Source organism: Phoxinus phoxinus (genome assembly GCF_949152265.1).
Source record: "Phoxinus phoxinus genome assembly, chromosome: 13".
Lineage (NCBI taxonomy): Eukaryota > Metazoa > Chordata > Actinopteri > Cypriniformes > Leuciscidae > Phoxinus > Phoxinus phoxinus.
Genome location: NC_136888.1, coordinates 5,492,271 through 5,506,210, shown reverse-complemented (window position 1 = coordinate 5,506,210; position 13,940 = coordinate 5,492,271). Strand labels below are relative to the sequence as shown.

General features: G+C 43.6%; 1 protein-coding gene across 3 annotated transcripts in view; it reads right to left on the bottom strand.

The window, feature by feature from the left end:
* Window positions 1–13,940, bottom strand: part of col12a1a (collagen, type XII, alpha 1a) — a 95,458-nt gene that overhangs the window by 30,968 nt on the left and 50,550 nt on the right. For all 3 annotated transcript variants that reach the window (XM_079633364.1, XM_079633363.1, XM_079633365.1), the window contains 5 exons: window positions 7,358–7,487; window positions 7,074–7,213; window positions 5,345–5,474; window positions 2,954–3,096; window positions 482–611 (listed from right to left, as the gene is read on the bottom strand). In XM_079633364.1, the coding sequence (XP_079489490.1) occupies window positions 482–611; window positions 2,954–3,096; window positions 5,345–5,474; window positions 7,074–7,213; window positions 7,358–7,487 (673 nt within the window). The remainder of the gene's footprint in view (window positions 1–481; window positions 612–2,953; window positions 3,097–5,344; window positions 5,475–7,073; window positions 7,214–7,357; window positions 7,488–13,940) is intronic.

Genomic DNA, 13,940 nt, shown 5'->3' with positions numbered 1-13,940 from the left:
CAAAATTATCCCTCAAAATAATGCATTAGAAGGCAAAAGGATCATTCCCAAGAAACTGGGCCATTTGTGTGCTATTTGTGACTTACTATCATCTAAATAACAACCATACTGAACTTACTTATGCCTCCGAGAGCTCAGTAGTTCTCTGTCATGGGAAAAGTCATTGTGTCATTTTTTGTGTAGAAATGTGTTTGCACAAGTGTAGGGTGGTGCAATGGTATTGCTTAGTAAAGCCATGTGATGGAATGATGTATTGAGTTGGGATTGTGGGAAATAGCTCGAGAATCAAACGTTTGACATTTTGATGATAAATCTGCTAACAATCCTAGTTGGGAAATTAGATTTCCCGAAATTTTAGCAGCTACCCTTGCAACTGAAGTATAAATACATTAAAATCCTGACATTTCACTGCACAAATGGCACTGAGTCCTGAGAGTGAGCCATGAACACCTAAAAAAGGGCTTCCTGCGCTCAGACTCACGTGTTTTCCCATCATCAGACACCGAGGAGCCCTCTCCGTCAGCATACAGGGCCACCACACTCACAGAGTACGGTGTGTCTGACTCCAGCTGCTCCAGCAGGGCCGTGACGGTGTTCCCTGGAACAAGGACCTTACAGACAATAACAACAAGGAATAGTTAACCACCAGGGACACAGAGGCTGTCTTTGTTAACTACTGACATCTGAGACTTCAAATGCTTTTGCAATGATTAATGAGTGAATCTCACAAAGGACATATGCAAGTCACATTTCACCACCAAATCAAAAGGCAAATTAAATGGGTAAAAATGTAATTCAACTTTATTTTAGGATCATCAGAACAACATTTGCTCCAAGTTTAATCTAATGGTCTGTCTATCTATCTCTTTTATCTACCTAAAGTGTATCTATCTATCCATCAATCTATCAATCAATGGTCTGTCAGTCTGTCTGTTTAGATATATTTTTTGCATTATGGTAATGAAAAAAAAAAAAAAAAAGTACTTGGGGGGTACTTAACTGTTAGGAGAATGTCCGAAAAAAAACTTTATTCAAAATGCCGTCTCCAAAAAATGTCAACATTATATTACAGTTTTTCTCACTCGCTTTTGGCATATTTGTTCAAAAACAGTTTTAACATTCTCTAAACTGTAAGCTCAATTGTCACAACTGTTTGCTGGAACATCACAACTCTATGGCGTTTCTGCAAAATGCCAAAACATTTAATTCATGCTTCAAAACCTAGTTATTGTGTCAGTAAATTGGCCAATGGCACCAAAATAAAGTTTTGTCATCGTGTGAGCCACACTGGTCAAAATGTTTAGATGTGTTTTCACCATGGAAATATTTGTTATGTACAAATTTCATGTTTTTTCTACTGCTTTCTATACTGGACAAAAATGCCATGTCAATGTTTTGTCTGTGTATCACACTGAGCATTTTAAATACAGATTCAGACAGTAGGTAAAATTGATGTACAAATTTGTATTTATACAGTAAATTTATTTTTGCAGAAATGTTACATCTAAAATGAAGATTCTCAGTCTCTTGTTTATTTTTACACACTCTATTATGTCTTTCTCTAACACATGCACATCTTCCCATTGCTCTTTCATGACAAGAATTTTCAGTTTAAGCATTTCAACAAAAATAAATATACTTTAAAGACAAATGTCTGTCGGAAAACTCCATATGTATATACACACGTCACATGTCATAAATATTTATGGAATATAACATGTCTGACATATTTTGATCACTGAGTGTATCATTTTGCATGTGATGGCTCACACGTGAAAGAATGTTTAGAAGTTGTGAAGAGTTCCGCTGAGAATCAACTCATCAGTTTTCAGATCAGTTTTGATCAACAAGCCATGTGCATTTAGTCACTGTGCAAATTGTAGACAATTGTTCTTACTCTTGTTGCTCATATGTGCCAAAACACATGCAATTTGCTTAAATCAATAAGAAATTCAAATCTGATGTGAACAAGAAACAAATTATTCAGAGATCTGAACTTCTCATTTGAGAATTAAGCCAAAGCGATTGAGGAAAAACTGTACAATCTCTTGATCAACAGCCGAATTGCTGGCTTTAAAATCTCTGATATATTACACCCTGAGAAAGAAGCGTGGCTGTTTTTCTAGAGATGACTTCTTGCACTTACTGATGTTTGTGTCACCGCTGATTTCCAACCCAATCATTAGCGATCACTTTCTGAGCCAATGCGAAGCAAGAGGCAGCGGACACACTCCTTTGATGTGTTAATGGTCTATCAGTTGAAGTGATACGAGTGAACAACGTGCCGACAGAGGCAGGCAATCTCCTCCTTTCACCACTCTTCACAATGCCAGGTCACGGGGGTCACTGCATTCCCAATCAATGACATGAGAACTCCCTTTTTTCACTCCTGACAACACTTTCCTTTATTCTGAAAATTGAGACCAGTTGACGATTGATTGCACTTCTGTGCTTTGGGGTTTTTCAGTGTTTCAGTGGAAAAATTGAAAGAATTCATTGCATATTGGAGGTTAAACTGAAAGCGCTGAGAATTTCTGACTCAATGCAACTGATTTGGAAAACTAGCCGTAGTAACGGAAAACGCCCATAAGAGTTTTCCACAAGGTCTTCGTGGCTGCTGATAAAGAAGCTAGTTCTGTTGAGACACAAGACAGAAAGTTCGAACTCTGTTTTCCTCAGTGCTGAAATAAAACCGGTTTGGACTGATACAGATTTCCCACAGCTGCTTTCTTTACGCAAGGGTCTGACAACAATAAAAGCCATTTATGGATTTTCGGAGCTTTGCGAAAATCCCTCTCAGCCAATGAAGTTCATGTGAGAATGAGGTTACACGACATTAAACACACAAACATCTTTGCAGAGGGACCGATTGAAAACAGACCGTTGCACTCAAAAGTGTCATGGCGGTATTTCCTGCGCGTTCTCTCACGCGAGCCTAACGACAAGGACTTACAGATTCAGAGGGCCGGTTTCCAGAGAGGGGGGCGTAGGCGACCCGATACTGCAGCACTTCTCCGGACGCCGGCTCCCAGCGCACGTTCAGGGTGTTTGTGGTGGGGTTGTAAACCTGGATGTTCTTGGCAGGGGTCCGCACCACTGTTTCAGACATGAGCGGGAGCCGTATCATAAAACGAAAAGACAGTAAAAGGAGTGAGTGGTTAAAGAGGTAAAGAAATTTACAACTATTTATATGACCCTGAAAATAAGGATTTCCTACGTAGACAATAGTAGCAACGGAAGTTTCAATGTCAACCACTACAGAATCAAATTAAACATTTCAAAAGGGTCAAGAGAGACGCATCTCATGTTTGGATAAATGGCCTGTGAACTAAAACAGAGCCGACTCATTGTGGTTGATACGCAGAGTTTGCGTTAGTCTCCAGCAGTGTTGGGTAAGTTACTCGAAAAAAGTCATTCATTACTAGCTACTAATTACATTTTCAACAGTGTAATTGATTACTGTACTAATTTCTCTCTCTAAAAAGTATTGGATTACTTATTACTAATTACTTTCTAAATCCATTATCAAGCTCAACCAGTCGAACAATACAAGGACAGACACGAAACTGCACTTTTGATTCTTTTAAATAAACAATATACACGTGCATAAATTATACTTGAAATGACCAAAGTATTTAAAGAGAGAAGGTTACATTAGAAACATACATTTTACCTACTAAAGTCTATACAGTATTTAATGCAATTACATGAGAACTGTAATTAAGAGTAATCCCTTAGTTTGCTTTTTCAAGGGAAATGTAATTAAATTACAGTAATTAGATTACTTAGTAATTAATTATACCCAATATGTTGATGCTGATATTTTGAGCTATTTGGCTTGTTGAGTTTATTTTATTGCACTTTATCTATTTGTGTCTGTAGATTTCAAATACAATTTATATATTATCTTTAAAGGGCTTGAATGGTAAATCTTTATTCCCATCTGAAAGTTTTTGAAGAGGGGTTTCTTCATATATCATTTGCTTGATTTTATACATTTCATTCAAAACATTGTGAAAATTTATTTTATTCTGGCAGGTTTTTTTTTTTTTTTATTATAATGGAATGATGAAAAAAGATTTCCAAAATCCTTTCTGTAAAAACCTTTGACTCTAATATGTCACTAAAATTAAACACATTTTGAAGCTGGCTTTATCGTGCGTTCAGTAGATAATTATGGAAGCTTGTTTCCGCCACTGAATAAAGAATAAAAAAGGTAATCGCGACTTTTTATCTCGCAATTCTGACTTTTTCTTTCAGAATGGCAACTTCCTTTCTCATAACTATGAGATATAAACTCCGAATTGTGTGATATAAACTCGAAATTCGGAGAAATAAAGTCAGAATTTCAAGATATAAACGCGCAATTGTGAGAAAATGTCAGAATTGTGATCTTTTTTCTTCTTCTCAGAATTGGACTCTATAACTTGCGAGTTTATATCTCGTAACTCTGACTTTATAACTTGCAATTGTGAGAAAAAGGTAAGAATTGTTAGATAAAAAGTCGCAATTACCTTTTTTTTTTGTATTCCGTGGCGGAAAAAAAGATTTCCTTTATAATGCCTAGTTTGCATATTTAAACATAACATTTCCGAAAATTTGTAATACCAATCCTTAATGTAATCAATCAACCAGGGAAGTTTGGTGATATCTACCCTTTAAGTTTTTACCCTATTCACCTGGGGTGTCTTGCCCTGCACAGCTTTGATTAACACACATCAGCAATCATGACATCATGGAAACAACAAGCTTTAGATTTCCAACAACACAAACCCTGATACTAGCTTTTAAACACTTAACACTTGCATTAACGTGGCACAGCCACACAAAGAAATTTGGAAAACAAAGTAACGCAGATGATGGGAAGCAAACCACCACTGGTGGAAAAACAGTGACGCCAACAAAAACCTGTTAGTTTGACTCCAAGATGAGGAGCATTGAGCTGACAGCAGTAAATAACGGTGCTTTTATGTCCTTGCACCTCCCTGGGTTTTACATTTGGTGAAATAGATTGCTTTGTAGCCCTCACTCCAGCATCTCCGTCATTACACCCCATAAAGAAGACTCATTAAGCCCAGCCTGGAGTCACATTTAAAGGGTTGCCAACACATCGGCATTCCTCCCTTGGTGATCAATCCAATAAAGCTGACACAATCTTTGGGCAAGTCTCAGAGACTCTATTTATAGGTGCAAAACTTGAATGGTAAAGCCAGAAAACTTTGCACCTTCTGGATTGAAGTCTTTGGCAAAAGGGTTTCTGTGATTGGGGAGTATATGATGGATGAGTATGGGAATTATTTGCTTTCCAATCGTGCTAAAATAAGAAGAAGCTGCATGAACTCACAGGTTTTTCCAATCTCCGACATGCGCTTGCCCTCTCCAGGAGCGTATACTGGCACTACTGTTACGATGTACTCGGTATCAGACAGCAGGTTCTTCAGGACTGTACTGGTGGTGCTTCCCGTAACTTGAGCCTAAGAGAACAAACAATAACAGGTGTTTAGTTTTTTTTTGTCTGGTCTCTACAAAAGTCACTGGATGTTTGAATGGTTGGCAAAATGTTGCTACGAGCTTGCTAAAGTGTATTTAGTACATTTCTATGCACTTGTCCAAGTGGTTGCCTGGCTGTTACTTTGTGGTTGGTTATTGTCCAAGTCAAAAGAGCACAACCATAATTCTCTGTGATATTCTGGCCTTCAATGCAAGACTTTGGGATTTTTGCATATTGCAATTGAAGTCCCCCTGTGGTGAAAATCAAGCTTTTAATGTTGTTTATGTGGTGTTTTTAATATGCTTTAAGACAAACCATGTGCAAATTCATAAGTCAACACCATTGCTAAGTATTTTCTCCTTGAAACTGCAGTGAACTAAAAACACAGTTTGAAGTCGCTGGTGTTTCTGACGTCTCAAACTACCTTGTAACCAATCAGATCAACGTGTGATGGTCAACGAGTGGATCTCTGAGCTGTGTGAGTGAGTGGAGGCGGGGCTCATCTGCATATTCAAAGAACCGCGTATACTAAGGGCCATATTTAACGGTCTAAAGCGCACGGCGCAAGTTCACTTAGGGCATCCAAATCCTCTTTTGCTAGTTTAACAACGGGAAAAATGGTCGGCGCTCCCGGCGCATGGTCTAAAAGGGTTGTCTCTTTTCTCTTAATGAGTAATGGGTGTGTTTTGGGCTTTACGTGCAATAAACCACGTCTCATCTCCCATTCCCTTGCCAGTTGTGCTCGCCCCATGGCGGATTCGCTATTTACATGGAGGAATTTGTTGGTGGAAAGACCGAACTCGTCTCCAGAGCACAAACGGATCTGCTCGTGCGTGACGTTAAAGTGCGCGAGCAGACCATCAACGGGACCAGCCGGATTCCACTATATCTTTATGTACACAATATTAATCTTTTACATTGTAATCCTTTTATTTTTAATATTAGCAAAAGCTGCTGAGAACCACGCTTAACCCCTGATTCTGGGTCCAATCATTATGTTCTGTTCGTAATTAGATTCAATACAATTCGCCAAAAATCACACAATGAAAAAAAATCAGGAAAGTCAACCTTTAACATTAATACTACTTAATACTAATACAAATTTTTTTCCCACAAAACATGAACGTTATTACTGTATTATTACTGTATAATGTATTTACATTTTTTTTTTTTAATGATTTAATTTATTGTATTTTCTTGAAGCATATACAATATAGCATGCAGCTAACATTGATTTATATGCATGATCTATTAAAAATTAACGAATAAAGCATTTGCCAAATGCCTAAATGTAAATACCCTCAAAGGGAAGTTGAGAAACTGAAGACATAAAATAATTTTTATTTTTATTTTTGGGTCTGTGCACCTGCCTTAAGCCATTAAAGTTACGGGTCAAATTGACCCGCTAACGTTACAATCATATTACAATTTCCGTGCGCACATTCCACAACACAGGCATGTCCATGACCCTAAAAGAGAAACATTCACACAATTTCAAGAAAAACACCTCAGCTTCACCACTATTTCTGACAGTGTTGACCTGGAATATGATATAATAGTTAAGAGGAGCCCTGGGACGTACCATGTCTTCTGCGCCCCCTGTGACGGGCTGGTAGTAAATCCTGTATTGCCGTACGCTCCCCTCAGCCGGCTCCCAGCGCACATTCAGAGAGCTGACCGTGGGGTCCGTGACCTGAAGGTTTCTCACACTGCCCAGCGGTACTATGGGAACACACAGACAAATCTATTCAGCGTGTCAACAATGCCTCATTTATGCCTTTTACATACTATTTGAAAATGCATGAATGTAGCTGGGTGACCAAACAGGTCCTGTGAACGCGGTGAAGTCACGTGTTGGTCACGTACATGTCTTTCCTTGGCCAGAAATGTCTTTGACATCTCCATTCGCGTAGACTGCAGCAACAGTGATGGAGTAGGGAGTATCTGGAGTCAGCTTCGGCAGAACAACTGTGTTTTTCTTGCCTCCGATTTGTGTCTGTGACAGAGAAAATTAATAGTGTTTATTGTGTAAATCCATTAACTGAAATTAATTAATAACAATGAGCAGATCATTTGTTACGGTATTTATTAATCTTTGTTAATGTCAGTAAAAGTATTTTATTACTTTGTTAATGTCAGTAATACAAATACAGCTGTTCATTGTTAGTACATGTCAGCTCAGGTCCATTAAATACTGTTAACAGATACAACTTTTGATTTGAATAATGTATACGTAAAAGTTGAAATTTAAAGATTAATAAATGCTTTAGAATGATATATCATTGTTAGTTCATGTTAAATAATACCGTTTACTAATGTTTAAAAATTAAACTGTTGTTAATCAGGGCTTGACATTAACTTTTTTGTTACTGTCGCAAGTGGTTTTCCAAAGTTACTAGCCACTCAGCATTTTCACTGGCCACAATTGTGACATCGAAACTATGGGGAAAAACGGTCATATAGATATTTTTAATATTATCTCATAATTTGGCAGCAGGTGTATTAGGCTGCCGTCATTTTAAGACATTAAACTGTTACACGTGTGTTTTCTTTCTCAAATGTTTACATTCACATAAAACATGACTGTGTTTACATAAATACTTTCCAAAACCGGCATTTTGACATTATTTTGTATGTATTTGACTGATTACTGTAAGTGCAATATCGAAAGTGTATATTATATAGTTTATTGTATGTATTGGATTGTATAGTTTATTACTTCAGATGCCTTTTTAAAAGACTACAAAAAAATATATATATATTATATATATATATATATATATATATATTGTAGGAGTGATTGCGTTACACGCCACTGCTGAAATACACACACATTTGGTGGGTGTTAATGTCAAGCCCTGTCGTTAAGTGTTACCAAAATTATTTTGACCCATTCCTCAGCTTGATAAAGCAAACAAGAATGCATTTTTTTATTTACATTTACTCTAAATTAGATATTCGATGGACGTGTCATTTGGTAATCAACAGCATGTCACTGATAGACCTTTCGTTTCTAGCCCAGAATAATGCATTAAATAAGTTAAAAACAAGCGCATTAATGTCAGGAACAGCACATCACAAATATGATTGCAGAGGATTGTTTTTCAGCGTGCAGTTTTATGCTGTTATTTCTGTGACTGCTGCCAGTGTAAATCTGCCTTGTTGATGAAGAAAACAGAGGCTGAAGAGGACAGAAAAACAACACATCTGCACCTACTCAGATACCATGAAAACATGGAAAATAATAAGATGATAGCTGATCCTGAAGACGAAAACATCTTAAAACAGCGTACGATTTGCCGGTCTCCGGGCCTGGCCTGGTTTGCTGGTTTGACAGTGGTTTTGGGTAAAGTGCCAGACTGGGAGAACCGCTTAAACCAGAACAATCATGCACTGAAAATAACATCAACCTGTAGGGAATATTAAATGTGCTGTTCCAGCTAGTGCAGCTATTCATATAAAGTATAATGTCAATAAAACAATAACTAATTTAGATTAAACCTATTCCTGTGCTGTACAGTGACAGCATTTATCTAAAGATCTAAGTTAACAGTGTGAAGGTGGATGATTTTATTCAGTACGTTACTGTCAAAGTTTTTGAGGTCGGACATTTATTTTTTTTTGAGGCCATAATGTTCATAGTAAAAAACAGTAATATTTTTTAAATATTATTACAATTTATATCATATATCATATTGACGCAGTGAGAGTTCCCTTTCGAAAGGGAACAACTGTTTTCTATGTGAATATATGTGATGCGATCTGGGAAAACCCGTCGGATGTCGCGCTGGCACGTTTTCAGTAAGGTCTAAAAATAGATCGAATGTCAGTTTTTTGTCAAAATTGGGTTCTCTTACGTAGAGTTCTCTCGTACTGCGTCGAAAGAACGCTACGGGAAAGATATTTCTTTGTCGAGATTGAAGCCTAAAATTAATCCTTAATTTTGTAATATTGTAAAACGCTTTTCTGAAGCATACAACCTAGGCGGAGCAATACAGCTCACCCATTGGCTGCTCTGCCAGAAAAGCACAGCCTATGCGAGGCCAGAGACGCTTCGCGCCCTTCTGCGTCACCTCCCGCCCAAACAGGCGTGGCCTAGGCCTATAAATACGAGCATAGCTGTCTAACACACTGATTTTCTTAAATTCAACGAAGCTGCACGCATCGCTGGATTGATTCGAGCCGCCACAGCCGTTTGGAACAAGCACTTCAGCAGGACGAGCCCTTTTCTGAAGCCGCCGCCTTCGCCGCCTTCAGCCGCCGTTCCCTGCTGCGCTTCTCCGGCGTGGAATATCCTTTTCAGTTTTGTGTGTGTTTTGTGTGTGTGTTCGCCTACCGCGTCACACATTTTTTCCTCACAAAAGAGCAACGAGTGTCTTTTTAAAGATGTCTCGCTTTTCCTGCGGCTCCTGCCGAGCCGCGCTCATCGACGGGGACCACCACGAACTGTGTGTTTCCTGCTTGGGCGAGGAACATGCAGCTATCGCTCTCGGTGATGCCAACATGATGCCAATCGCGACTCTGCGGACTCGCCTTGCATCTTTCGCCGAAGCTGCTCAACCGCCCCCTGTAGCGCCGCGCCGTAAGAAGCGCCGCGCTCAGCGGGTCCCGGAACCTCCCTCCACGAGGAGCTCGCCGCCGCCACCGCCGCTAGCTCCTCTCAACGTTTCGTTTGAGTCGCTCACCGACGGACAACAGCCGCAGCCCGCCGCTTTGTCCGTTATGGAGAACGACCAGCAAGCTGTATCAGAGGGGGATGATGACTGCTGTTCGCTACTCGCTTCGGAGAGCGAGGGTTGGGCGAGCTCCGTGGACCTCCCCTCCCCCGCTGTTCCGGAACGCAGAGGAGGGAAGATCAGCATCGAGGCAGAACTGATGCGTCTGCTCACACAGGCCGTGTCGAGCCTCGGCCTCGATTGGTAGACGCCCGAGCAACCTGCACTCAACCGGCTGGATGGCCGCTTCCTCTCTGGAGACCGTGCTGCGCCCCCCTCCAGACACGCACCGTTTCTTCCTGAGCTTCATGAAGAGGTAGCGAAATCGTGGAAGGCGCCTTTTTCAGCCAGAGTGCGTACTTCTGCCTCGCCAGCATTCTCCGTAGTGGACGGTGCTCGAGACAGAGGCTACCACGCTCTCCCTCCGGTCGAGGAGGCTGTAGCGACTCACCTTTGCCCACCCTCTGCTGGACGGCGGGCTAAGGGAGTCCTACCATCCAAAGCTTGCCGCACATCGTCAGCTCTGAACGGCCGCGTGTATTCCGCCGCCGGACAAGCTGCATCGGCGCTGCACACCATGGCGGTGCTTCAAATCCACCAGGCCAACCTCCTCTGCAAGCTAGACGAGGAAGGCCCGGGCGCGATCAGTGTTCCGGACTTACGTAGCGCCACAGACCTAGCTCTTCGCGCTACAAAGTCCGCCGCACACGCCATCGGCAGGATTATGGCCTCAGCTACTGTTTCCGAGAGACATTTATGGCTGACTCTCTCTGAAATGGCGGAGTCGGAGCGCTCTGCGTTCCTCGACGCCCCCGTTTCACCGGCTGGCCTCTTCGGGTCCTCCGTGAAGGACTTCGCGGACCGATTCGCCGAGGTACAGAAGACTTCGCAGGCCATGAGACATTTCCTGCCAAAGCGCTCCAGTTCCGCAACAGGCCGCCCTAAACAGCCGCCTGCCCGAACTCAGCAGCGCCCCGCGCCCGCCGCACCGGCCCAGCAGCAACAGGCCCGAGAGAGACCACGGTCTCGCTCCGCCGGACGCCGCCCGCCACCGCGTGGTCCTCGGCCCAAGATTTCACTCAAGCCCGAGGCCTCGGCGCCATCCTAGCCCTGCTAGGAAAAAGACGGTGTTCGGGTCCAGCTGCGGCCGGACTTCCACCCAAGATTTTCGCTTGTACAGCCCTAAGTTCCGTGTTTGTACCAGTGTATTTAGCAGCCAACAAACCGGCCGTAAAGCCCGTTTGCCTGCACACAAACGCCGTTTTCACGGCGACCCAGATAAATCTAAAAAAGAGTTTAATTTCTGGTGTTCCGGCCAAGGCCGATGGTGTAATGTGTGTAACTGCAATGCCCACCCAGTGCCCATTCATTCACACAAGCACAGCCCCGTTCAACACAGGGTTTGCACACATAAAATCGGCTCATGCCGATTGTGCTTTACATGTAGTGAGCGTGCCCACTGTCCAGTGCCCACAACCACTACACACTGCACGTTCCGCGGTTTCTGTAAAAACGAAACTAACGAACGGTCAGTCAGTTCACAAACACAGTGTCCCCGGTGTTATAAATGTGCCCGCTACCAAGCGCCCACGTTTATTCACAAACATAACGAGCCCCGTAGGGCTCGCCCCGCGTGCTCTCTCTCAACTCAGAGAGTCGAGCGCGAGCGGGACGCATACTGTGTTAAACATGTCCCCCGCCTCAGACGCCACGGCGTCCATGTTACAGCACACGGTTGCTCTCGTGTCGCCGCCATTTCGCGACCAGGGCCCAGATTACATTCAACCCCTAGTCACACGTGCAGATGCATGGGAAAGACTTCCCGGGGTCTCAGAATGGGTGCTAGAGACTATAAAAAGAGGCTATTCGCTACAGTTTCATCGACTCCCTCCCCGTTTCACGGGAAAAGTCGAAACCACGGTAAAAATAGAAGTAGCACATCTACTTCGAGCCGAAATAGCGAAGCTATTGAGCAAAGGGGCCATAGAGCCTTTATCTCAAGCTCAGAGCGAGGGGGGTCTGTACAGCAGATATTTCCTGGTACCGAAGAAAGACGGGGGTCTCAGACCCATTTTAGATCTAAGGCGTCTGAACAAAACGCTAACAAAGCGGAAGTTCAGAATGCTCACGACCAGAAGAATCCTCGCGCAAATTCGCCGAGGAGACTGGTTTATGGCGATAGATCTGAAAGACGCGTATTTTCACATACAAATTGCGTCACGTCACAGGCGATTTTTGAGATTCGCCTTCGAGGGCCGGGCATATCAGTACACAGTCCTGCCATTCGGCCTGTCTCTAGCACCTCGTACATTTACAGTGTGCATGGACATGTGTGCGCAGTGTGCGCTGGCACCCCTGAGACTCCGAGGCGTTCGAATTCTGAACTATTTGGACGATTGGCTTATTCTGGCTCAATCGCCGTCAGAACTCGCTCACCACAAGACACTAATACTCGATCACCTCGAGTGCTTAGGTCTGAGAGTCAATTGGGAGAAAAGTTCACTGTTTCCCAGTCAAAGGATCTCCTTTTTAGGACTGGATCTGAACTCACTGTCTATGACAGCACAGCTGTCATCACAGCGCAGGCGAAATACCCTGCAAATGGCGAAATCCTTCCGCAGCGGCCACATAGTGCCACTCAGGAGATTTCAGAAAATGCTGGGCCTCATGGCCTCAGCCTCAACAGTGCTGCAGTTGGGCCTGCTGCGCATGCGCCCACTACAGTTCTGGTTGAGAGCGCGCGTACCGCGCCGAGCATGGTTACACGGTCGTTATCGCCTCAAGGTCACTCAGGAATGCATTTCAGCCCTGACACCATGGAGAGCGTCAGACTGGTACCGGTCAGGTGTAAGCCTGGGGACTTCCTCGAGCCTGAAGGTGGTGTCCACGGACGCGTCCACCTCAGGCTGGGGAGCACTGCTCGACGGCAGACCGCTCTTTGGCCAGTGGGCAGAGCGGGCCAAACTACCGCACATAAACTGCCTGGAAATGATGGCGGTGGACTTTGCGCTGAGGCGCTTCTGTCCCCGGATAAAAGGACACCACGTCCTGGTCCGCTCGGACAACATGTCGGTAGTAGCCTACATAAACCGCCAGGGTGGCGTGAGATCCCGGAACCTATTCAGGTTAGCGGAACGCATACTGGTGTGGGCCCAGCACAACCTGCGCTCGTTAAGAGCAATGCACGTGCCAGGCCACTTGAACGTAGGCCCGGACAGACTCTCACGGAACAACGTTCCTACGGGAGAGTGGTCCCTACACACACAGACAGTGCGTCTGCTGTGGAAAACGTTCGGCAGAGCGGAAATAGACCTGTTTGCAAACCAGGAAAACGCTCACTGCCCAGAATTCTTTTCGAAGAGCACGAACGCGCTGGCCAGAGTCTGGCCCCGCCGTCCGCTCTATGCTTTTCCTCCTGTCTCACTCCTGCCTCAAGTGCTGGAGCGTATCAAGGAGAGCGGATGCTCAGTACTACTGGTTGCTCCATACTGGACGAATCAGACCTGGTTCCCAGCTTTGATGCGACTGAAAAGTACTGCCCCGTGGCCGATTCCAGTGAGGAGAGACCTCCTCTCACAGGCCAAGGGCTCGATTCTGCATCCTCACCCCGAGCTTTGGTCCCTACACGTATGGGCCATAAACGGGTACCCGCTAACCTCCCAAGAGGAGTGTTAGACACGATCGAACAAGCTAGGGCTCCGTCTACTAGACGACTCTACGCTTCCAAATGGTCG